At 46.1% G+C, this 23,721-nt stretch overlaps 8 protein-coding genes across 8 annotated transcripts, besides 1 other annotated feature; 3 read left to right on the plus strand and 5 right to left on the minus strand.

Annotated features, from left to right (window-relative positions):
• The first annotated feature begins 608 nt into the window (after positions 1–608).
• Positions 609–629: a sequence feature (AT_rich).
• A 270-nt stretch (positions 630–899) lies between these two features.
• TSTA_012300 (monooxygenase, putative) lies at positions 900–3,412 on the minus strand (the record flags this gene model as incomplete). The annotated part of the gene is made up of 10 exons (XM_002483310.1): positions 3,040–3,412; positions 2,890–2,967; positions 2,598–2,807; positions 2,339–2,496; positions 2,173–2,268; positions 2,007–2,104; positions 1,813–1,937; positions 1,476–1,753; positions 1,201–1,419; positions 900–1,117 (listed from the first exon to the last, which is right to left on the minus strand). Exons 1-10 carry the CDS (start codon positions 3,264–3,266, stop codon positions 900–902), a joined length of 1,707 nt encoding a protein of 568 aa, XP_002483355.1. The 5' UTR covers positions 3,267–3,412.
• A 3,427-nt stretch (positions 3,413–6,839) lies between these two features.
• On the minus strand, positions 6,840–8,479 carry TSTA_012310 (sugar transporter, putative; the record flags this gene model as incomplete). The annotated part of the gene is made up of 2 exons (XM_002483311.1): positions 6,840–8,028; positions 8,106–8,479. 2 exons carry the CDS (start codon positions 8,477–8,479, stop codon positions 6,840–6,842), a joined length of 1,563 nt encoding a protein of 520 aa, XP_002483356.1.
• An 899-nt stretch (positions 8,480–9,378) lies between these two features.
• TSTA_012320 (beta-glucosidase precursor, putative) lies at positions 9,379–11,945 on the minus strand (the record flags this gene model as incomplete). The annotated part of the gene is made up of 2 exons (XM_002483312.1): positions 9,379–11,681; positions 11,741–11,945. 2 exons carry the CDS (start codon positions 11,943–11,945, stop codon positions 9,379–9,381), a joined length of 2,508 nt encoding a protein of 835 aa, XP_002483357.1.
• Positions 11,946–12,093: 148 nt separating this feature from the next.
• TSTA_012330 (uncharacterized protein) lies at positions 12,094–13,355 on the plus strand (the record flags this gene model as incomplete). Its single annotated transcript, XM_002483313.1, has 2 exons — positions 12,094–12,511; positions 12,589–13,355. 2 exons carry the CDS (start codon positions 12,094–12,096, stop codon positions 13,353–13,355), a joined length of 1,185 nt encoding a protein of 394 aa, XP_002483358.1.
• Positions 13,356–15,421: 2,066 nt separating this feature from the next.
• TSTA_012340 (uncharacterized protein) lies at positions 15,422–17,595 on the plus strand (the record flags this gene model as incomplete). The annotated part of the gene is made up of 5 exons (XM_002483314.1): positions 15,422–15,629; positions 15,681–15,946; positions 16,057–16,248; positions 16,296–16,762; positions 16,815–17,595. 5 exons carry the CDS (start codon positions 15,422–15,424, stop codon positions 17,296–17,298), a joined length of 1,617 nt encoding a protein of 538 aa, XP_002483359.1. The 3' UTR covers positions 17,299–17,595.
• Positions 17,596–18,232: 637 nt separating this feature from the next.
• Positions 18,233–19,800, plus strand: TSTA_012350 ((S)-2-hydroxy-acid oxidase, putative; the record flags this gene model as incomplete). The annotated part of the gene is made up of 2 exons (XM_002483315.1): positions 18,233–19,556; positions 19,643–19,800. The coding sequence occupies 2 exons, from the start codon at positions 18,233–18,235 to the stop codon at positions 19,798–19,800; spliced, it is 1,482 nt and encodes a 493-aa protein (XP_002483360.1).
• Positions 19,801–20,012: 212 nt separating this feature from the next.
• On the minus strand, positions 20,013–21,339 carry TSTA_012360 (uncharacterized protein; the record flags this gene model as incomplete). The annotated part of the gene is made up of 2 exons (XM_002483316.1): positions 20,013–21,205; positions 21,276–21,339. The coding sequence occupies 2 exons, from the start codon at positions 21,337–21,339 to the stop codon at positions 20,013–20,015; spliced, it is 1,257 nt and encodes a 418-aa protein (XP_002483361.1).
• Positions 21,340–21,553: 214 nt separating this feature from the next.
• TSTA_012370 (aldolase, putative) lies at positions 21,554–21,917 on the minus strand (the record flags this gene model as incomplete). The annotated part of the gene is made up of 2 exons (XM_002483317.1): positions 21,554–21,765; positions 21,827–21,917. The coding sequence occupies 2 exons, from the start codon at positions 21,915–21,917 to the stop codon at positions 21,554–21,556; spliced, it is 303 nt and encodes a 100-aa protein (XP_002483362.1).
• Between the last annotated feature and the right edge of the window lie 1,804 nt (positions 21,918–23,721).

A 23,721-nucleotide genomic window follows, 5' to 3' on the forward strand; every position in this document is an offset into this window, starting at 1 on the left:
AGCCTCAAGGCTTCGCCCAGGAATTGACATAGTCGAACACAGCCTTTCTAGAATTAAAGTCGCCTTCCAGCGGCAGAATATCGTTAGAGAATCCTTCAAGTGAATTGAAAGTCGAAGTAAGGATTGAATCTGTGGTATCAAGCTGACTGATTAGTGTCGGCACTTGCTCCATCTTTAATTTGCTTCACGACCTTGGGTTATTTGCATAGCCCTTTTCTCTTCTTCATCTTTATTAACTTACAATATATACTTCTTTCCCTCCTTAATTATCCAAGAGCGGTATCTTATATCGGTTTGTGTGGGTGCACTAAGGTGCATATACGTACGTACGAAGCACTTGAGTCAATCTCAATAGGTGATTCTTCGGTTCTGTGTTCTGTTGTGTCTATCTGTCTTAATGAGGCCCCGACGGGGTCTATATAGTCCTTGCTTGACGAGGTCACGTGTAAGCCATACGTGACCTCTCTAAGCTGCATACCAGTGCCAGGCATCTCGATTGCACGAAGCAACCAACAGTTTGTTTTATAGGTACAATCCATGAATAGATTGTTAGGATTTTGGCGGAGCATCTTGAGTGAGGTTGTATGCATATAGAATATAGCAAGTAGTAAATTTATATATATTTTATTCTCCCTCTTTAAGTATATAAGATTCTAAAGCTAGATTTATATAAATATTTTAGTAAGATATATAATAACTAATAGATTTAAGATTCTTATTATTCTAAGAAATAGAGTTATAATATCCTAAGTCAAGTTTTAGATATATTATATAAAGGTTTATATATTTAAGGATAGCTTTTGGATTCTATATCTTATTAGAAATCTGGATTATCTGATAAATAACATTCTGTCCAACAACTAACTATAATCATTTCTATCTCTACATGCAGTCATCGTTCAGTTCACTACTGCTTCATAGCCAATGTCCGGATCATTCAAGTACCACGACTTGTCCTTGCCCTCTTCCTCCATAGTAGAAAAGCCGTTGCCAAGGTATGAAAAGCGGTTGCAGTGCAGAGAGGTCCATTTCCAGTCCTCCCAGCGCGGCTCCAAAAGCATGTGAAACCAATGTAATCTGCTACCTGGGTGAACAAGGGGTACTCCAACTTCTTTGCCTGCATGGATGAGAAAAAGGTGTCAGCCTCTGACAAACATACGCATAATCATTTTGTAACGCAAGCTGTGTCGGCTCACTCACCTCCTTTGAGCCACGATCGACATTTCGTAGCCCAGACCGTGCGCTGCAGGAATAAATCGGCATGGTTGATAAACTCGTTCACGGCTTGCTCCGTTGGCTCAACTGCCTTGTAGTTCTGTGTCTGCATCTTATGGATAAGTCGAATTACGTATTTCGCTATGTGCTCAATGGAAGGCATAGCAGATCCGTGCGAGAGCGGAGAGTTGGGTCCCATGAAGACTAAGCGATGGTTAGGTCAAAATAGAGAACACCAACTACAATAAAAAAAGACTTACGCGCGTAGTTTGGGAAGTTTGCAACACCAAAAGACAGGTAGCTCAAGGGTCGCTTGCTCCACTGATCCCGCATGTCAATACCGCCTCGCCCAATAATAGGAAATCGTGGCAGCCATGACACGTTGAATCCAGTTGCACAGACGACGATATCCAGAGGAATAAGTTCCCCTGATTTGGTTCGAATGCCGTCTTCAACAATCTTGTCGATAGGGTCCATAACAACTCGGACATTTTTCTGGCTCAGAGCTTCCAAGTATCCGGAGCCAGGCGTCGGACGGCTAAGAAAGACAAATAGTTAGAAATGGAACAATATGTTTCTGATAGTAGGGTTACTCACCGACACCCGAAGCCAAACTCAGGAATCAACTTTTCCGTTAAGGCGAAGTCCGGGCCTAATCGTTGACGCATTAACTCGGCTAGGTAGGTCTTTGCTATGGCCTGCTGCGGCGAATCCGCGATTGCCTAGAGATGGAATTTTGTTTAGTACAAAAACGAAAGGAAGTTCAAGGAATTTGGAAATTCAAGTGTTACCAAAACAAAGTGAGAGTTCATATCATTCTCCATAGCTTTACGATAGGCCAAGAACTCAGCGGCATCCCCTTCGAACTTGGCTATCTGCTCATCCGAATCTATTTCGTAGTTAGTTCTCACTGTTATACCCATTGAATGATCAAATAGACGATGGGAAATTGCTCACACTTGAAGTTGACTCCATTTGGACCCGCCCACTCCTGCGCGTAGGAAGTCGAAATCCAAGTTGGCGCTCTGATGAATGTTGTCAATTGTTCAGCCTCTAATCATGTTGGAATTAGCATTCTGTCCGCAAGTTAAATCCTAGACAATAAATATAGACAACAACAAACCTGGCTGCAGGGCTGTCACTAGTTGGATGCCTGAAGATCCATTACCAATCACCGCTACCCTCTTCCCTTTGCAGTCAACATTTGGATCCCAGCTAGCCGAGTGCAGGACGGGGCCCTTGAAATCCTTGAGACCGGGAATTTCAGGCCATTCCCAGTGGCTTGGATGGTAAACGTCAGTAAAATAATAATTGTAGAGTCAAAGAAAGTTGAAAAGTGCACAAGAAAAGCTGGGTGAGGTCGGTGTTGCAGTGAAACTCACTTTAAAAACCCAGATCCATTCACAAGAAAGTGACACGAGTCCCGAATCTCTTCACCAGTCACCATATTTTGAATCTTTAGCTTCCAGGTGCCCGTGTCTTCATCCCATTGTGCCTCAGTGACCTTATGGTCAAGTTTAACAAAACGCTCAAGATCAAATTTCTTGGCGACATCTTTGAGATATTGTAAAATCTCTCGTCCCGACGAATAGCTATACATCAAGAGTCAGCGTAAGCCAGCTTCACGGAAATTTCTGTCAAGTTGTCAATAAATTTCACAGGGCAATCACGTACAATTCGCTCCAATTAGGGTTAAGAGCCCAGAGGAACTGGTACAGGTGCGAAGGAATATCACAGGCGACACCAGGGTAACTACATGGATACAACTGTCAGAAAATGATGGCAAACCGAGAATGGCCATGATTAAGAGCCATAATAACTAACCGGTTCTCCAGCCAAGTTCCCCCAATTGCTTCATTCTTCTCATAGATTTGAAAGTCAATATTCGAAAGGTGCCTCGGGATTTGATAAGCAAGATTAAGTCCAGTTGCACCAGCACCAATGCAGACTACCCTCATAGGCCGCTTCGTGCCTAGTGGAACCTCTGGCACAACGTATGCCTGGGGGTTAGAGGGCGCAACCCTTGTAGGCTGAAGGTCAATGCTGCCCATCTCTACTATGAATGGTTTTTGTATAGCCAAGAAGGTGATGGTAACTTGGAAAATTTGTGATAGAACTCAAAACAACTTGCGCTGGAGGAGCCATGAAGGCCCCCCTTATAGAATGAGTAAATACTTGGTGTTCACTGGTCAATCTCGTTGAGAAGTTGATTGCTTAGTGCCATCTTGTGCCAAGGACCGAGAAGTGGTGTTTCGGAAAGTCCGATATCATTTCAATGAAACCGCCTCTCACCGAGACCGACGGCCGCGGTTTCCAGCTACTCATCACTTCACCTCCCTGCACCCTATTCAGACTGGGGGGCTCAACGCGCATATGGGCTTAACACTTAAAATATTCAAAGATGTAAAGGTCATGTGATATTCGGACCGATATTTATCCGTATGGGATACGAGACTTCACCCTGAGATAGTTTCCCCCTAGATAGATACAACAGACAAGAGAACAAGAACGTTGAGAACGCTCCATCAAGATTCCATCAATCCCAAAGGGAAACGTACAACTGATATCTGCATTACTGCTCATGATCCTTGGAATCACAGATCTTCCTCTGAATCCTTAACAAAAGAGTGGTGATACAACCACACCCCTATTAGATCCATACACGCCCCCTTTTGTTTAATCCACACCCCGTTGGCTCAATCAGGCTACATCCCCTCTAAAAGAGGTTTAGCGCAATGATCATGTAACTCAAAACGCGCCCTCGAGGCTCGCAGGTTCCGACGTTTTAGAATGGAGAACGGACTAGTGTCAGGGCTTAGGGATTAGGGTCAGGGTATATAGATGAGGATTCCAGCAAAAGGCACACTATTGAGTAAAGCCAGTCATTGTCAGTTGTGCTCTTTGATTTATTACATTACCTTTTGTTGGAAATTTTCATTGTTTCTATGCAGAATTTGTCTTTTAGTTCAGTCGTATGACTCATGAAGCCTATGTTGATCTTGCTTTTCTTTTCTTCTCTATAAATCGTCTTGTTAGAGTGAATTAAACTTTCACCTAGTTAACTTCTGATTCCCTGTCTTTAAGTCGTAACTACTTGTCACAGCGCTGGCTGCGGAGTTGGCTCAGTAACTGCCGCGGCTCCTCGTCGGAGCCGTAAGCCCTAGGAACCGTTGAACAGAATATCCCTTTGTCTTCACGGTTTCCTCATTGGGCTCCGACGGGAAGCAGAGTGCACATATAAAAGCGTAGCTGAGAGCCGCAGATAGCTGTTTTCCTTCTTTTCTTTCTCAAGCTTAGTTTTTCGTCGAGATAGTTACCTTTTGAACAGCAGAAGTTTGAGTGTTATCACACTACAGAGCTGGAATAGAGAGATAGAGAACTAGGAAATGTATATGTCTATTTAGTTGGTGTGACTCGTCACAGCGACCCTGTTGTACTGTTACACTGCTACGTTCGCTAGCAATCCTGATCCCTGTATGCTCATTTCTAGCAGCTTAGGGTTAGGCCCTATTGACAGGACTAGCCTCATGGAATTTCCTGGTGACATGCGATTACCCATTTAGGACGGCAGTGCCGTATTAGGACTCGCTTGAGCACACATATATAGAAGTAGCCTCATTCTTCTCTTCTACTACTAAGTAGAGACATTCAGCTATATCAATATAGCCATTCACCATGACATCACGTCTCGTCGATTACGAAAGCTCAGAGAATGGCGCTGAGCTATTACCTGAGCCATCACCTTCTGAAGAGCCCTGCGAACCACATACTCAAACCCCCTGCTCCTTCAACTGACCAGACTTTCGAGACCCAAGATGCTGCTATGAAATTCCTTAATAGCTTCACCAAGACTTATAGATATACATTAGTCACAAAGAAATCCAAAACACCAAAAGAAGGTGGCCCTATTCACCGAGTTTACCTTCAGTGCAGCCGCGGAGGAGTATATCGTGAGCGTACCAACGAAAAGACACATGTCAGAGAGACAAGCACACAGTGTATAGGATGCCCATTTAGACTTATCTTACGCCATGATAAGCATGCAGATTGCTAGCGCCTTGATCTCACAGATCAAAGGCATAATCATCATTCAGCAACTGGATCAACACTTGCTTCGTTACACCATGAAGACATAGAATCCAAGGAGACTCAAATCAAGTCTTATTTAGATTCGAAAATATCAACGAATCAAATCTTATCAACCCTCTATAAAGATAATCCCGAATCGATTATCAATCCAGGAGATATCTACAATAAGAAAAGCAAGCTGCGAGATAATTTCCTTAATAGCAAGACATCAGTTCAGACCCTTATTAGTTTTTTTCCAGATAATGGTGATTGGATAATCAACTATGAAACAAGTGATACAAATATACTAGTTAACTGGTGTCACTAAGTTTTAGAATATAAAGGCTTTTAATATTAGTTCAACATCGATATTAATTACAATGAACGAGGGATATGTATAATTATGTTTGAGAGGGATCACTGAAGGCACACACGAGGTAGGGTATGGAATGTCAATGTACTGAAACCTATCTCCTCTGCTGTTGCTGTATCTTTTGTTTATATATATAGGTTTCCATGTTGTTGCTATGACGGCTTTGTGATCTGTCATGTCCAATACTCTACGACCTTTACATGTCGAATCTGTGTATCTAGTCATGGGAGACATTCAGTGTATTTCTGGTTGGGTCTTTGTGTTGGTTGTCTATTTATACGCCTCCAAACCCCCAGCTAGATCCTAGACTTCTTTCTATCTCCATGCTTAGTTTTCTCGTCGTACAGCTACCCAATAGAATATTGGCTTGAGCACATTCACAGTTTCATGGTTTCTTGATTGACCATGGCCAGCTGAAGTATCCACGCTTTCCCCGCCATGCTGGTAAGGTATGATAACGATACACACTGTATCGAGTCTGTCAGGTCTGTTGGTTGTTATAAATAGGGTTAGCCCTACGTTTACCTATCATCTAAGCCGCCACAACAATCATTTATTGTTACGGGCTAGTGCCGCCTAATGCTCGCTATAAGGGCATGTTTGAATAGAAAACGTAACATGAGGAAAGGAAAGAGAAAAGAAACAACAAATTCTTCACACGTATCCAATTTTATATGGGCAAGGGGAATTAGGAGCTTCCAACAAGCTTCTTCCGGGAACCCGGGGTTGCCTGATATCGTATGACTCCGGATAGGCGCTGTAGCGCAAGCATTCGGGATCTGGGAATAGCCTCATATTCGGGTTTGCCAGGATTTGGCAGATAGCGCAGTTGTCACTCGAACATTCTCATGAGGTCAGCTTATAGCATTTATCTAGCATCTTACGTTTTATAAAAATCTATTTAGTATTAATTTCTCTATTGATTTCTCAAAATAAGAATTTAAATATGGGAGGATCTTTACTCAAGGTCGCTATGGCATCTTTATGGTATAATGATAAAAAGTAGTTCAAATACCTAGATACGTGGGAGTAGCTCACAACCCAGTAATACATAGTATGTTTGCACGCAACAGAAGTAATTAAAACCTATGAAATATGATGATAGTTCAAGCATGTGCCTACAACAGGACACAGAACTTTGCGCAAAATTTTGGGCAAGGCTCAGATTCCAAGCCCTGAGCATCTAAACAGCTTCCACCGAAACTTTGGTAATATCACCCTTCTCCACGGTTTCCACCTGGAGCTTAGAATCGATACTCTCAATAGCGGCATCGTCGCTGTCAAAAAGTAATGCCATTCGCTCAAGGGTGGCACCTTTAGTTTCGGGGTAGCCAAAGTAAACGTTAACCAATATCATGGCTATGAAGACGATAAAGACGCAATAAAACTTCCAGCCGATGTTTTGGAGGCCAATTGGATTGATGAATGTTTGTGCAACACCAAATACGGATGCTGATATCTGTGAGATCGTCAAGCCCCTAGCGCGCATAGCGTAGGGCCAGATCTCGCAGGGATACGAGATGATCAGCGGCACCAGTGCGATATCGTACCCAGCAAAGTAGACGAAAATCATTGGGATGGCAGCGATGCCGACCGCGTGGGATCCAGAGTTGGCAAATGAGCCGGAAAGACCAGTGACTAGGATGTACGAAATGAGCATGGTGATGGTGGATGTGAGGAACAGCACACGTCGTCCCACTCGATCCACAGCGAAGGATGCCGCAACCGACCACAGTAGATTCCAAATTTGTAAGCAGCCATTGATCAAGGTCTGGTCGGTAACATTTGTGATCCCTACAGTGTCCAAGACCAGAGGTAGGTAATACGAAATAACGTTATTGCCCACAAGCTGGCCGTATGCACCAAGCGTGACAGAAATCATGGTGCGTTGACGATTACCAGGCGTCCTAATCATGTCTATGTATGATGTAGATGTAGCCGCTTCCTTTTCAAGCCGTAAGGTCTGAGTGATCTCTGCCATCTCTGCATCGACCAGAGGGTCGGTCGTATCACCTCCTGTATGTAGCTTTGCCAGAACGGTTCGTGCTTCCTCCAGACGGTCAACGGATACTAGCCAACGTGGAGACTCCAATGTCATCAAAAAACCAGGTAAGGCGACAACGGGCAGTAAGCATTGTAGAAGTCCGGGGAGACGCCACGACCAAGAGGATGTATAGTTTTGCGTGCCGAACACAGTCCACGCAGCAATGATGCCTCCCAGGTTCCACCCACAGTTGAACAGGGCTGCCCAGATGCCCTGCTCGCCAGGGTACGCATTTTCAATTACCAGGAGTGGTGCGCTTGTTCCGTATGCTGCGACAGAGAAACCAAAGAAGACTTTGGATGCGATCCAGGTTCCAGGGTTCGGGGCACTGTTGTTGATATCGTCGATAGATTAGTAAATTGAAGTCTTTTTCTTTGTATACACGAAGGATTTGCTAATACTTACGCAGTCTGCATAGCGGTGCCAATGGCCAGGGTAACGTAACCCATCCAAATTCCCCATTTGCGGCCCCAATTGTTGCAAGTCCAGGCGCAGAAGGGATAAATGGCGATGGTGGCCAACCCGTACAGAGTGTTAATGAAGCCGAGCCAGTCCCCTACAGGATACCCCATAAACTCATTCCACTGGGGCAAGGCAAGTTGACTACCACCTACGGAACCATCGTATCCGTTGGTGGAGCTGAACAAGATCAAGGAGGTCAAGGAGAAATAAAGCTGCATCAAGTGAGGTTGGGTATACCATGGACGTCTCGTAGCTCCAACTACAGCCATCACCGTGCTGGGGTGAGCTTCCGGCTCTTGTACCGTTGAAGGGGCCATATTCGGTTCTTTGTGTCTAATATTTCGGAATCAAAGGAAGCCCAAGGCGGATTGACAGGCAATTTTCTTTGGCCATGGTCGAGACCGCAGCCTCTCCTCAAATACCCCAGCCTCTGGAGAGAATCTGGGCTTGTTATCTGCGGCATGTTATTACAAGCCGCGTGGTTATCAAGATGGCCCATGCACGAAGTTGGTTCTGCCGGTTTTCGGTGTTTCCGTTGCAATTGGCTTCACTATGTCGAAAACCATCACTGCTGGTGAATTCCGAAAGAGCTAGGATCTTGCACTCGGATTTTTCGTTGAACCAATCACTAGATTAGCGTTGAACTTACCAGAAGTCCGAACGCGCTAATCAACCACTATCTACAAAGTAGTTGGTTTTTGATTCGAATTACGGTGAATCTCTATGGACCACAGAGATAGTAGCGAGTCAAGACATTGTAGGGATCTCTGGTAATTTCTAGATCCCAGCAAGAGGTAAATCGGACTATCAATTCGGTCTTGGGATTCGTTTGTGGTTGGTATTTAATTTTCTGTCTCGTCTTTGTATCCCTTTGGGACATACTAATTAATAGGGGTATTTGTTGGGCTTTTGACCAACTAGACCAAAAAGCTGCGCGCATACTCGATGATCTAGTATGGATGTAAATAGCTGGCAAAGGTGATTATGTGATGTGAGGTGATATTCCCAACAGTATTTACTGGTCTATCAAAGCCCACTGAGGGATAAGTTGTCAATCGTAATATTAGACAAATTGCCTGGAAAGTAGATACACCTCTAGTCCTACCTTCGTGAGTACCAGGTATGATCCGCTTGAAAGATTCTATCTCTATTGCTTTACTTTTGATGACGTTTTCGTGCAGGCGCCGCATTCCTAGATATTTCAGAACAAAGTTAGCTAATTACACAATCCTTTCCACCAGCTATTTTCCTCTACAGTCACTTGATGACATAGAGGTGTATTTGCGCTCGAGTCGCCCACAAGAAGTTGATAGTCTCCCTTGGCACTTAGCCACATGTTTCTATCCTCGTCCCAGAAGCTAGTAGCATGCCTAACTGACACCCGTATATCTACTACTCTAGACTCGCCCACCGGAATGAATACTTTCTTGAAGCCCTTTAGTTCTTTCAATGGTCGTGGGATCAAAGGGTCGATATGCGCAACGTAAACCTGTATAACCTGTGCGCCATCCGCCACACCCGTATTTGCTACGTCGACAGATATGAGGAAAGACTCGCCGTCGTTTTTGACTTGTAGTGTCTCGAAGTGAAACGAGGTGTAGCTAAGTCCATGACCAAAAGGAAAGGCCACCGGTGTCTTAGACTTTTCATAATACCGATATCCAACAAAAACATCCTCGCCGTAGAGAACCCTGCCACCTTGGTTTCCAAAATTGATAAATGACGGATTATCTTCGAGACGAGAAGGGAAGCTCAGTGGTAATTTGGCAGCCGGGTTTTTCTTTCCAAATATTACATCAGCAATTCCATTTCCAGTCTCATTTCCCCCGTACCAAGCTTGTAAGATGGCTGGTACTTGATCTACCCACGGCATGGTGACTGGCGTACCAGACTGCACAATCACCGCAGTGTTGGGATTGACTTGAGCTACGGCCCGAACAAGTTCATCAGTATACCCAGGAAGATCCATGTTGTCTCGGTCAAATCCTTCGGATTCCCACTCGCCGTTCAGTCCGATGCAGAGCACAACTTGTTCGGCCGCTTTGGCAAGCGCAACTGCTTTCTGGATCTCTCCCTGTGGATCAAATACCCTGGTACAACCTAAACGTAGGCCACCTCCACCAAATGGAGCAGTAGAGGCTACTTCAAGTGTGTAGGTCGCGATGGAACCAAAGTCAACGTAAATTTCATAGGCGCGTCCTTTCTCTAAAAAGATGGTGTTGAATTCTTCCCGTGTTCCGGTCGCAAAGAAGGTATCGCCTCTGACTTGGTTCGTTGCATTATCGATAAGAAGCTGATCGTCGACGAAGACACGGGCTGTGCCGAGAACTGAGCAGCTAAATTGATAATTTGCAGATTCTTCCGGGATTAAAGTTCCCCGGAAGTCGGCGTAGAAGAGATAGTCATCGCCCATGCTTTTGTGCTTGTAATCACAGAAGTCCATCACTGAATCTGAGACGTGGATCACTTCCAGCAACTCTCTCTTTTCTCTAGTGGAAGGTTCAAGGTGCACAGCCATCGTCAGACCTTGTAGTCCACTTTTTGTCTTTGTAAGTCTAGAGAGCGCTGGTAATTTGTTCCATCCGCCGCATCCGAGAGAATATCCAACTTGTTTGCACTCAGACATGATCCCCTCTAAAGGCGATACTGTGTAATACGGAGTCATCATGGTGGAGCCACCACCGGAGAAGGCAGCAAAGTCTGCGTTTGGACCAATAACCGCGGTGAACTTGTCTGGACAGAAGGGAAGGACGGCATTCTCGTTCTTCAGCAACACAATAGATTCAGCTGCAATAGACCGAAGGAGCTTTGAAGTATCGGGATTGGAGTCTGTCCTTTCCTCGGCATCTTCTTCGATGCCTAACGGAAGCACTCTTTTGATGAGTCGAAGCACTTGTCGTACGCACGCATCGAGTTCATACTCTTTCACCTTTCCTGGGAGTATGCTGTGGCGCAGAGCCGCACCCCTGGCGTAACTGGGCCCCGGCATTTCTAGATCAAGACCAGCAAGGATGGCCTTGTCGGCCGAATACGTGGCGAACCAATCTGACATCACAAGCCCGTCAAATCCCCATTCTTCTCGAAGAACCTCCTTCAACAGATGTATATTTTCAGTCGAGTGTACTCCGTTAACTTTGTTATATGACGCCATGTAGGTCCATGGAGGATAGATCTGCTGCACCACCTGAAACGGCATCAAGTAAATCTCACGGAGAGCTCTCTCAGTGACAATTGCATTCACAGACATACGGTGATCCTCTTGGTCGTTACAGGCAAAATGCTTTAAAGAGGCTGCAACGCCATTGGACTGGAGACCCTTGATCGTTGCAGCGGCTAAAGTTCCAGCAAGAAAGGGGTCCTCGCTGAAGGATTCAAACCCTCGACCTCCAAGTGGCGATCTTTGGATATTGGTCGTAGGCCCCAGCACCACAGAGGCCCCTTTCAAAATGCCCTCGCGTGCCTGAAGTGCACCCCCCTTTTCGATCAGCTCCGGATCCCAGGTTGCTCCAAGAGCAGTGCCTTTGCACCGATATTAGTTCATTGTTAAAATCAAGCCGCTAGATTGAGCGAATTCTTACCGCAGGGAAGACAGGCTGCAGGAGTTCCATTGAAAAACTTGATTCCTCGTACTCCTGTAGCTCCATCTGATAGTCGTATAGCAGGGATTTTCAACCGTGGCACGCTCGTGGTGTGCCAGAAATCTCGCCCACTTACGAGAGAGATTTTCTCAGGGAGAGTCAGTTGTTGCAGGATCGAGTCGACGTCGAAATCTGGAATAGCCATCTTTGTAACCCCTGCCGTTTTCGAATTAATGTAAAAATAAATTCTCAAAGGACTTTACTCCTTCGTATACTTTTTATTAGAGTAGAACTTTATGTTTAATACTTGGTTGGCCAGGAAACATAAAACACAACCACCTGAACGGAGGGGAATGGCAGGAAGAGCACGGAAAATCCGATGGGCTACTTACTTGAGCAGTCATTACCGAGAAGACGCACCGACGGTCGAAGTGGGAATCCTAAAATCCGGTCTCCTCTGGTCACAAATGTATCTTAACTTCTGGGCAAAACGATTGGGCAAACAAATTTATTTCGGACTCCAAGTCACGGAATTCCTTATGAAGTTCGTCACAGGCGACACACCAGAGAATCCAGCTTCAATCATGCCAGAACTTGTTGAATATCTAAGGTTTCAGAAATTCCACCGAGTCCCCTACCAGGAAGCAAGTTATTCGGTTAAGCTCGGACGATACGTTGGAGACATCGGGTTTATGTGTCCTCGGTGTTACCGACAGAATCAGGCTTCTACGGCACAACGAGTCAGATATGCCGAATTCCGAGACTGCACGAGTTCGACATCCGTATTATAACTCCATAAAATGTCACAACAAAGAGTGTCTCCATTCCCAGTTCTGAGTTTCTGATAGAATACTTAAGTATTGCCGCGCGCCGTCCTCGGAGGCAGAGCCAATGTCCACAAAAAATGGTTTCTCATCGCGACTTGATAGCTGTCAATCACGAGACGCAGTCTCACAACCTGGAAATCTTATGTCCACCGAAAACCGATATTCTCTACAAGCCAGCCATTCCCGATAAGGCGCGTCCATTCCAATTCACGGCGCCCATTTACAAACTGTCGATGCCGGCCGGGCAGTTCAAGCGTGCCTCAGTAACAATCACGTTCAATTCCAACTCATTCGTCGAGTTTGACCAGGCAGGACTTCTCTTCTTGCGTCCACATGCTAAGCTACCAAACCCAACCTCCACAAATGAAGGCGATGCCGAAACAAGTCCCGGGTTTGTGAAAATTGGCCCCGAGGTTTTCCAGGACAGGATGAGGTATGCTGTCTCCGGATCAAACCACACGATACCGGACTGGAGTCTGTGGCCAGTACCCGACAGATTTGCGCGAACAGTCACTGTCAGTGTGGAAATGGTTCGTCATGGTCCTCTCCTTGGCGCGTTTGTGGTTGAACGCGACGGAGCAAATGTTGAAAAGACATTGATCAGAACTGTCCCGTGGTGCTTTGACGATATCGCCGACATGGATTCTGAGGTTTGGGTAGGTGTTTATGCGGCACGGCCAGATCTGGATGGTGCCAGCCATGGAGCTCCACTCCAAGTGCGATTCAGCGAGTTTGAGATCGAGTCTACTACAGGAGTTCTTAAATTTCAAGATAAATGGGTCCTCTGAAGCTCCAAGTGGCCACTTTGTCTGGAGAATTAATCAACGAATTGAACATTAAACCCTTCCTTTCCCCATGCCCTTCCTGAACGAAGGAGGACGAAAGTGGCGACCCTTCGATAGTGGCATTTGGTGGCGTCCTTATTGGATTTGACGGCAAAACGACTCAGCATGCAACACAACTGCGTTTCAGCCTGAGAAGTTAGGTTTAAAAAATTACATAAGTTAAAAATTTGTTTCAGATGATGAGAGGCCTAGATCTTGAGGCCCGTGAATTATTCGATTTAATTTGATTTTAGCGTTTATAAAAAAACAACATTGACAAAATCACTTTCCCTTTCCTAGTCACATCCGTGCCTGTATCCCACTACGTATCTTTGTACATTTCGCTGACTTCGCCGAATGAAGGAAGAAGCATGCTATCTTCTCCACGCTGGATATATTTGATCGCTAGGACTAACGTAGCGACCGGGGCTAATCAAGCTCGTAGTGAGATTTCTGGCACCGTCGGGTTTAAGGTTGATTGGAGACACCTGTCGGGGGTGCAGGGTCTGGAAGCAGAGATTAGGAATTGATTCAGAACTACTACAGTCACAGTATATATAGGTACAGGTCAGATACAGGACGTAGCTCAAAGAGCTACATGAGCATACGCGGTTATATCCTAGCTGATTGGAGTATTAGTTGGTCCAATAAATCGTGCACCAGTCAATCTAACATTGGCACCGTGACAACACCAGACTATTAAGGGAGAAATGTAGAGAGAGATAAAGAGGTCCCTATTTAGCGAACATTCGAAGGCAGACTATTAGACCAAATTGCATGTTTTTATACATATTTTTGAGCTTCTAGTATGTACTGTAAGCGGTTTCTAAAGCGTTATGGAAACTTGACCATGACCACTGCAGTGTTATCTCAGACGCTCCCTTGGCAGGCCCCACCTCCGCAGAAAGAGGGTCTTAACTGCTCCCGACGTCAAGATAAGGGCACGTGATTACCGTGACCTGTTGACGGATTTGTGGGGCTTTTGTATGTGGCAGCGAATACTAGCTAGGGGCAACTTTCTGTAGTATAAGAAAGGTCTATATTTGCTTACTTGCTAAAATCTAGTTATAGGATATACTTGTATACATACTTATAGAAAATAGTTAATAAATTATATACTATTTTTCCTTCTATTCTATTCTATAAGATTACACAAATAGGCATATCTAAGCGATCTATTAGGAGCACTAATTTGCTCTGGATAGCTCAGATTTCACCACGCGCGGCATATTTCCCATATGCGCACATATGCTAGATCCGGTTAGTGTGGTAAGTTGACATGACCAGGGGCCGTGAGAGCCGACGTCTGGCTCTACCCCGCGTTCTTCCTATGCATGCCCATGGCCTGGCGCTGCTTTTGCTCGCCTTGCATTTATCAGAATGGCCTCGACAAAATTATTAGCGAGTTGCGATTTGTGCAGGTCGAAAAAACTGCGGTGCCTCAGTGCGTATACCTGACAACTCTAGAAGCAGCCTTCGAAGCGGCTAATTGTCCCCAGAACGCCACTTCTCCGACGAAACCTGCATACGCTGCGATGTAAGTATCTTTGTGCTCTGTACCCAATCTGGCTGACGCAACGTAGAGTAAAGGAGTACAGTGCCATTTTTCTGAAATGAAGCAACGGCGTCGAACCGCTCCGAAGCGGCCGCAACCCACATCTGGTAAGATACATTTGCACTATATCAACCTGACTACTGGCTAACCCTGATCAGTGCCCCCCTTGTTGGACCACCCAAGTCCCGACAATACACATCGAGAAGCTCAGGCGGATGGTATGGATCCACTGACAGCGGTAGCACCACCATCGGGAGCTCATTCACACCCGACTCGCTGCAGCGAAAGTAGCTTCCAGCATAGCGTACTTGATCAGGATGAGCAGGTATGACTTAGCTGACACTCTCATATTTCATGACTGATAATGTATGCGCGCAGAGAGTTTTCAAACGGCAGAAACAACATAATAGTACGTGGCGTGTATGACGACCGGTATGATTTGTTCTGACTCAGGGATATAGTCAGCTCAGATAGCATGGCATTCTTCACGGAGGGAAAGATAATTCTTCTGGAAGAAAGATTAGGCAACAAGCGCATTACTGAGGTCCTCGGGGATCTGGAAGCAATATCTGCGGCCCGGAGGGACGTCTCCTTAGAAAACTTGTTCACAAGCCCGGTTTGCGACATTGATGAGTTTTTGGAACAGCAGTGTCCCGCTGAGAGGCGTGCTCTCTACATCCGCAGTAAGCACGTCAATCTATCCCACGGCAACCAGTAAACTAATAAGGATGCAGCCTATTTCGAAGATGTTTACTCAGTCTGGCCTTATCTACCCCGCGATGCATTTGAGGGCGCTGCAAATGCGCCGAATTTAGGAAGCAGGCTGGAGTCCGATCATGCATGGGCTGCAACCTTTTATGCGGTGCTCAGTTTAGGGGTCCTCCATGAACAGGGCGGATCTTTTGCACCGTTGCAGGGACCCGCATGGCCTATCTTTCAACGAGCTATGAAGCTCTTCCCACTCCTTTTGATGGCCAAAAAGACTGTGGCTATCGCGCAGGTAATTGATACTAGCTTCAGGAAAGTGCATGAGCTGACTTATATGCTAGGCTCTAACAACAATGGTGAGCGGAGCTTCTGACCTACATAAACAAGGCTGATGAAACATAGGCGTTGTTTGCTCTGAACTATTCTAGCTGGTCGCTTGAGGAATTACTGGTGACAGAAGCTGCACGGATCTGCGTCTCTCTGCATATGAACAAAATCAGCCAGCCGACCGAGGATACAGATGCATACAGCAGGGTATTTTGGACTGTGTACTGTCTTGAAAAAGAGTATTGTTTTCAGTCCTCGTCATCGACTGTAAGCAACACTTCTGAATTCTTGCACCGATACTTATATAGCCCTAGATAATTGACGATGCTGATACTCGCTGTCCATTCCCGGAGTTGCCACCAGAACAAACATCATTGTCGGGTTTCGGCATCTTGATCGAATTTTATCAGCTTCAATCACGAGCATACAGGAGCCTCTTCACGGTCACGGCCCTCAACAACTCTTGGGAAGTCGTCTGCACCCAAATCGACAGCTTGCGAAACGATCTTGAGGCTTGGAAACTCTCCACTCCTGTGGAATATCGCCCCGGACTTCACTTGCGTATGCGACAATTTCCCAAACCAAGCTTCATTTTGATGGCGTTACAGCTCCATTTGTCATATCACATCCTTGTCATAGGGATTGCTCGCTTGGATATCTACTTGAATTGCAACACCGATGCGGTTCGTGCGGCTAAGAGCAAAACGATACTAATGGAAGCGGCTCGTTCTATTGCTGATGTCGTGCAACTAGTCCCAATGGAGCCTTCCACGCCTATAAAGTATGGATCACTCGGCCAACTACTACAAGGACTCGGACTAACTAGATTACAGCATGCTTGGACTAGCTCCAATAATTGCTACCTTTATTCTCTTTGAGCTGGTAGTTTTCAACCCATACCATCCTGAGACGCCAAGAAACCAGGCCTTCCTCCAGATTATGGCTGGGTATTGGGTTCGATTAGATGTGGTATCTGATGGACAAGTAGCTGGTCAACTTCTGTCTGAGTTCGCCAGTATTTCGCAAGAATCTTTAAGTAGAGCTCGGGCGTTCGAGGACAGTAGCGTCCAGCAGCTGAGGTCACCGGCAGCGTCAACCGTGGAGCAGATCGTTCTTAGTGAGGACCTGGCGTTACATGGTGGGCGGCTGGCTGGCGGCCAAATTGGTGACCAGCCAACATTGCTTGCAACAACCAATGGCATTGCTGGAAGCGACGATTTTCCACTAGATATCCCCTTGCCGAATGACTGGTTCGAGAATGGGATGTTCGAAGGCGAGCTTAGATTCGTCGACGTGTTCGGTAAGGGGGTGGACTGAGAGGGGATGAATCCTCCCTGGTCGTGGCAAGTCGGTGAAGTGCAAGCGACAAATCCCTGGCATTTGCTCCGTAGTAGCTCGCCATGAGGTCATGTGAGGCGCACCAGAATTTTCTTTAGCTCCTATTTGTACAATCTAATGGAAGTCAACTGGCAGGTTGGCTCGTGTGTTTGGACGCTTCGGAGGTTTCCGAATTGTGGATTTTGCCAATGAGGTGCCTGAAGCTAGGAATCTACAGAAGGCCCAACGTGTAACACCGCCATGGATTTGTGGGGCTTCGTACATAGCAGCGAATCGCTAGCCAGGGGCAACTTTCTATACTGTATGAGCCTATATAATAAAATTGGCCAGAAAAAATGAAAAACAACCAAGAGCAAGAGCGAGGGATTCGGCCAGCAATTCCTCAATAGAAAACTGACCACCTTTTTGACCGCCTGCCTAGGAAAATATAGCGCTGTATAGTCTCGTATGAGAACTAGCTCGTACAAGGGAGCAGCTCTGATTTCTCGTATTATTTCTCATACTACTATGATACTAGGGGTGAGGTCAGATAACCGAGTTATCAAGGGGCCAGATTGGGCTTGGCGGTCACGATATCTGGGTTAGCTGACCCGGCGCGACATGTCGCGGGATTACGTGAGGTTTGATACTTAAAATTCACATTAGATGTTGGCCATTGGAGCGGTGTGGCTACCGAGGCGAAGAGACGCAATTCGGATACGAGTTCGGAAACTCCGATTATGGGGATTCGCATCAATCATCATTGAAACTAATCCGAACGCTTTGCCATGGTGCTGATTGGCTACTTTCCCATAATGCGTTGCTTTAGCTACTTCATATAAAAAGTGGATATAGTCGAGTTGGTCGTGACATCGTGTGCCTAGGTCGGTTGACTATCCATTCAGTAGTTCTCTGTCAACGGTACACAAAGAGTATGGAAAAGGAATACAACCTGGGGGAGCTCGGCCAGCACTCCAAGGAGAATGACGCCTGGATAGCCGTCAATGGCGAAATATGGGATATGGCGGGCTTTGGTGGGATTCACCCCGGCGGCGCAGACGTCATTTATGAGTACTTTGGCAGAGATGCGAGCGAGGTCTACAATGAATACCACAGCCCAGGTCTGATCTCTAAACACCTAGGCCCCGGAAAGAGAATTGGCAGACTGCAACAGACATTGCAGCAGAACGACACCGCTCCTTCGATTTCAGCTATTGGGTCGGCCTTGGCCATTTCTAAGCCACCACTTACATCCATGCTGAATCTCTACGATTTCGAAGAAGTCGCCAAATCCACCTTCTCCGACAAGTCATGGGCATACATATCAGGTGCATCGAATGATTCTTGGACCATGGCAGCCAACCATGACTGGTACAAGCGCATCATGCTGCGACCTCGCGTGCTCCGGGATGTTAGCGCCTGTCGCCTCGAGACTATTATCTTTGGCACCAAATTCGGTATGCCTATCTTCAACGCGCCCGCGTCGCTGGTGCGTATGGCTCACCCCGAGGGCGAGCTGGCTATTGCAAGGGGTGCATCAGCTCTTGGGAGTACTATGATCATACCCATGATGTCGTCATACTCGACTGACGAGATCGTCGAAGAAATGCCCCCTGACCACCCGTTCTTGTTTCAGGTTTATGTCCATCCTGATCGGAAGTTTACAGCCAATTTACTCCAAGATGTCTGCAGCCGACTGAAGCCTATCGCTATCATCGTCACAGTAGATCTTCCAGCATTTCCCAAAAGGGAGGCCAATGAGAGGCTTGCCATTAAGAAGGCAATGGAGGCGGAAAAAGCAGCGATGGGAGGGAAAGAATCGGCCCCACCAGGCAGCAGTACCGCATCAAAAGGGCAGAACCAAGCCAGGTCAGCAGGCCAAAACATAGCATCGAATCTTGTTTGGGATGATATCGAATGGATCAAGAAACTCACCAAGTTGCCGGTGGTGCTAAAGGGAATACAGAGCGCCGCGGACGCCGAAAAAGCATATCGTCTCGGATGTGACGGCATCTACATCTCGAATCACGGGGGTAGAGCACTAGATACGTCTATGCCTAGCATACTTGTGTTGATGGAGATTCAGATGACCTGTCCCGAGATTCTCGACAAGATGGAGGTTTTCATAGATGGCGGAATAAGAAGAGGAACCGATGTCCTGAAAGCCATCTGCTTAGGGGCTAAGGGAGTTTGCCTAGGGCGGCCTATGTTTTATGCTGCCAATTATGGCTCGGCTGGGGTTGAACATGCGTTAAAGTGTAAGTCCAGTCAACTTTCTTTGGAACTCAAACACCGTTTGTTAGTTCAATTACGAAGCTTTACTAAAAATTGATGCGGCTGCCAGTGGTCGCGGATGAGTTGCAGGTTGCCATGCAACTCGTGGGGATCAATAGTCTGGATGAGGCAAACCCAAGCTTTCTAAACAGCCTCGAGCTGCAGCGCTACGTTTCTTGCGGAACCAATGGCCGTTCCGCTCTGGGTGCAGCACGCAGCCACTTGTAGAGGAGGCCATAACAAGATATATAGATGTATAGCATAGAAACGTTTAGATACTAATGTGCCCACACTGCCTGAAAACTCCAAGTGTCTTTTATTTCTAGGTTTCTCTGATTATTATTGATATGCTAAGGTTGATATGAAAAATCCTCCATTCACGAATTGAGACTATTTATACCCTTAAGGAAAGTTTGGAGAACCCTTATAGCTGCACTGGTTTATTTTTTATAGATTGTGACAGCTTCATCAAGCGTCATAGGCAACATTCCCAGTTTCTCTCTGACTCGGAATTGATACCCCTTGCACAAAGAATACAGGGTCCTTACCACGGGCATAGAAACACCTGCCTGTTCGCCCTCACGCAAAGCCTCGCCCAGAATGGCTTCACATTCCAAGAGCCTGCCCTTGCGTGCATCTTGCTGCATGCTTGTTAAAATGAAGCCATCGATGGATTCGGCATTTACCTGAAGGTCTACCACGTCCGGTTGAAATTCCACGCCCGCCGCGGCTTTCGCTGCTTCACACACCTCAAGCATGGCAGGGCGAATCAAAGTCTCAACAAAGTTAAAAGAGGGAGCGGCTGTACCATTCATTTCCGGCATGGAAAATAGTCGCAGACGCGAGGAGTCAAGGTCAGTCAGCGCGCAGATTGGGTTGTACACAGTGTTGTAAATTAGCTTGCGCCACCGGCTGCGTATCACGTCTGAATCGTACTGGACCTCAACACGACCAGATGCTTTGTAGATGCGGACAAACTCTTCTGCGGCTCGAATTTGGATTCCCGGATCTATGTTTGCATTTGGAAAATAGCCAACCAGCAGCTTGTCGGCATCGTTGTGGATGATACGTCCCGGTGCTATTTCAGTGGAACCGCACAAACTCACACCAGATAGGACAACATTGGTAGGGAAAGCTTCGATATATGGTTTTTCGATGTTGAGTCCGTTTTGAATCAAGATTATCACCGATCGGTCAGGTGTCACTACAGGGCGGACAATGTCTACCAAGGATGGTGGCGGCGCATCAGGATTGTTTTTGGTACAACAGATAATGTAGTCGTAAACCTGTCCGAGAGAAGCCGCACTCGAAATACTGTCGACAACACCACCAGCTGGTTTCCATTTGTGGATAGTACCGTGGTCACAAGACTCGATGCTGAAGCCGGATGTCACAACAGTGTCATAATTGGATCGAAGGACCATTTGACTGGTTGCAAGTCCACCTTCCTCAATGTTGTACGCCACGATAGTTCCTACTCCGCCGCCGCCAATAGTCAAAATATGAGCTTTCGACGACATGGTAAGACAGAATGAAGTTCTGTGTTTTAGGGAAGATTTGTCAAATGCCGTGGTAAAAATATAATGAAGGGGGGCTGTCACTAATTTATATGGCCCCGTTCGGCTTTCGGGTACTATGGATACAATGATTGAGTCATAAGAATGTCGTTGAACCGTCAAGGCGCGGTCTCCGGAGCCATGTACCTTTTGTGCCGGGTGCCGTACCAAGTCTATCCAGATAGTCTGCCTTAAATAGGACTATGTACATAGTTGTATCGGGTGACAGCTCTAGTGCTGAAATTTATAACTTATCACTCTACGAAAAACAAGACGCGGAAAAGATTAGAGGCCATTGTATGATATAGACACAGAGATCCATTGTTTGTCTTGGTTGCATTCTAATTTCGAAAATCCCCGTTTGTCAATTGGTCCTCCAACTGATAATACACTTGGAACTCGCAGTAGCAGACATCCGAATCACTCTAAACATCAAAATTGAATTTGGCTTCCTCCTCCGTGATGAGGACCTTGGGACGACCAGTCGCCTCCACCAGGAGCTGAACCTGGCAGCTACTCTCCATCGAAGTGAAGAGGAAAGCGGCTTCATTGACTGTCTTGCCAACGGCGAGAATTCCGTGGTTTCGTAGAATACAACCTTTGCCTAGCGGACCAAGAGAGGCGGCGATTCGTTCCCCTTCCTCAGAGCCCAGAACCACGACTCCGTGGTTATTGTAGACGGCTTGCGCGGGACCTACCGTGTGAGAGAACTTCAAGTGGCGTGGAGTGGCTAAGCTCGTGGCCGTGTTTCGCAGCCTGTGTAGCACTAGCTACCGCAGTCGGAGCCATGAATGCGTTTATTGTATGAAAAAAAAGGCTTTTCCCGTTGTTTATTGTTTCTTCATGAAACTATCCGCTCTCGATATCATTATAATCTAACCTATCAAATCAGCTTTCTTTTCCAGAACTCGCGGGATTGAAACCTATCTCGGAGATTCCGAGATTGCCAATAGTACCCAGCATAGTGTCCGAACAACTAATCATTTGCCTACTAATTCGAGGTGTCCAAATTGCTCCTAGCATTCCCCACCTTCGCTCCGCTAAGTGGATGACTATCCCCACAAACGACATATACGTGGAGACGCTGATAACGTGAGCTCGATTAGTGGAAAGCTATTTGAAATGTGTGCTTATCACGCGATGAAATTGAGCTGAGGCTATCAGTGTGTAACGGGCCGAGCCCACTGCACTAGGGATGGGAATTAGTAGGGACACCACAAGTTTTTAGTAGTTAACCACACCACAACTGATTATGTAATATTTGTCGTTATGTCATCTCACCACACCCTTCCAACTAATTACTATGGCATTGATAGTTTGGTCAATTCTTATATGATTAAGATGCCTCAACCTGGCATGCAGATTGATTGGAATTATTTTGCTTTACATGATCTGATTGTATGCCCAATTACCCCGCAGTTCGAGCACTTAGAAGGCGCTTTTCTCTTGCCCGTTGCAGTTGCAGTTGGAGTCCCCTTTTCGACATCTACCTTTGGATTTCCACCCTTTTTATCTGATCTTTTTGCCTTCGGTATAGGCAATCGAGGTTCAAGCAGTGGCAGGTACTCAGATCGATCGTCTGGTGCTATATTTTGCCTCCAAAAAGGATGAATATCTGTTAATGGAATAGGATGCTTTTTCTCTAGCAACCGTGCGATTCGGTGGGCACATGGAAAGCCCATTGTCCTAGTGAAGCTATTAGAGCACTCTGGTAAAGGGGCAAGGGATGTAGCTCTCTCAGCTATATTAACTTGATCGTGGACACGATTGATTGCGTAGTGTGAAGCTCTCTGGTTAATCTGCGAGATTAGAAAAGATTGGCAGAATATAAGGCTGTTTAGTTGGTCATGTCTAACCTCATATACTAGAGCATCGATCTGCTTATGTACCGCATGCCTCACTCGGCCCCAGACAGTCAGTATATCGCCGGTTGAGGCCTGTATATACTTCTTGAGAAAGGCATGTGAACCCTCTACTCGTGAGGTTGACGAATTACCAAGATGGAGGTATTGGTTGGTCCAACAGCGGATCACCTTTTCTTTATAAATTAGCCATGTTTCTTTGATATATCGTAAGGCATAGGGTGAGATTACATAACGACAAATATTACATAATCAGTTCTGGTGTGGCTACTAAAAACTTGTGGTGTCCCTACTAATTCCCACTAGGGATGGTGTAATTATGCTCAAGCAAATCTCCCATTACCAAACTTATCCTGATTGATAAAGATATAGCCTTAATTAATGCAATCCCCATTATTTTTCCAATGACAGACAATATCATCTGTCTTTAGCATATTGAAAAGAATATCCATACACATGTTCACCCTATTCTTACAAATGAAGTGCTCCATACAATCTATTCCAGAGATCCAGCCACTACAAAAAAGCATGTCACACAATACAAGACTCATATTAAGTCACAGTGGAGGAACTTTTTCGGGTCATTCAACAAGATTGTATACGCGAAGACTGAGGAGGAGAAGGACGAAGCGGCGAATTCCTTTAAAGCTGAATACAGCAGTGATATCTGGCAGGAAGTCATGGACTACATTAATTCAGAATGGCTTAATCATAGCATCGCTCAACGATTC

This window comes from Talaromyces stipitatus, genomic scaffold (assembly GCF_000003125.1).
Source record: "Talaromyces stipitatus ATCC 10500 scf_1105507295549 genomic scaffold, whole genome shotgun sequence".
In the NCBI taxonomy this organism is placed as follows: Eukaryota; Fungi; Ascomycota; class Eurotiomycetes; order Eurotiales; family Trichocomaceae; genus Talaromyces; species Talaromyces stipitatus.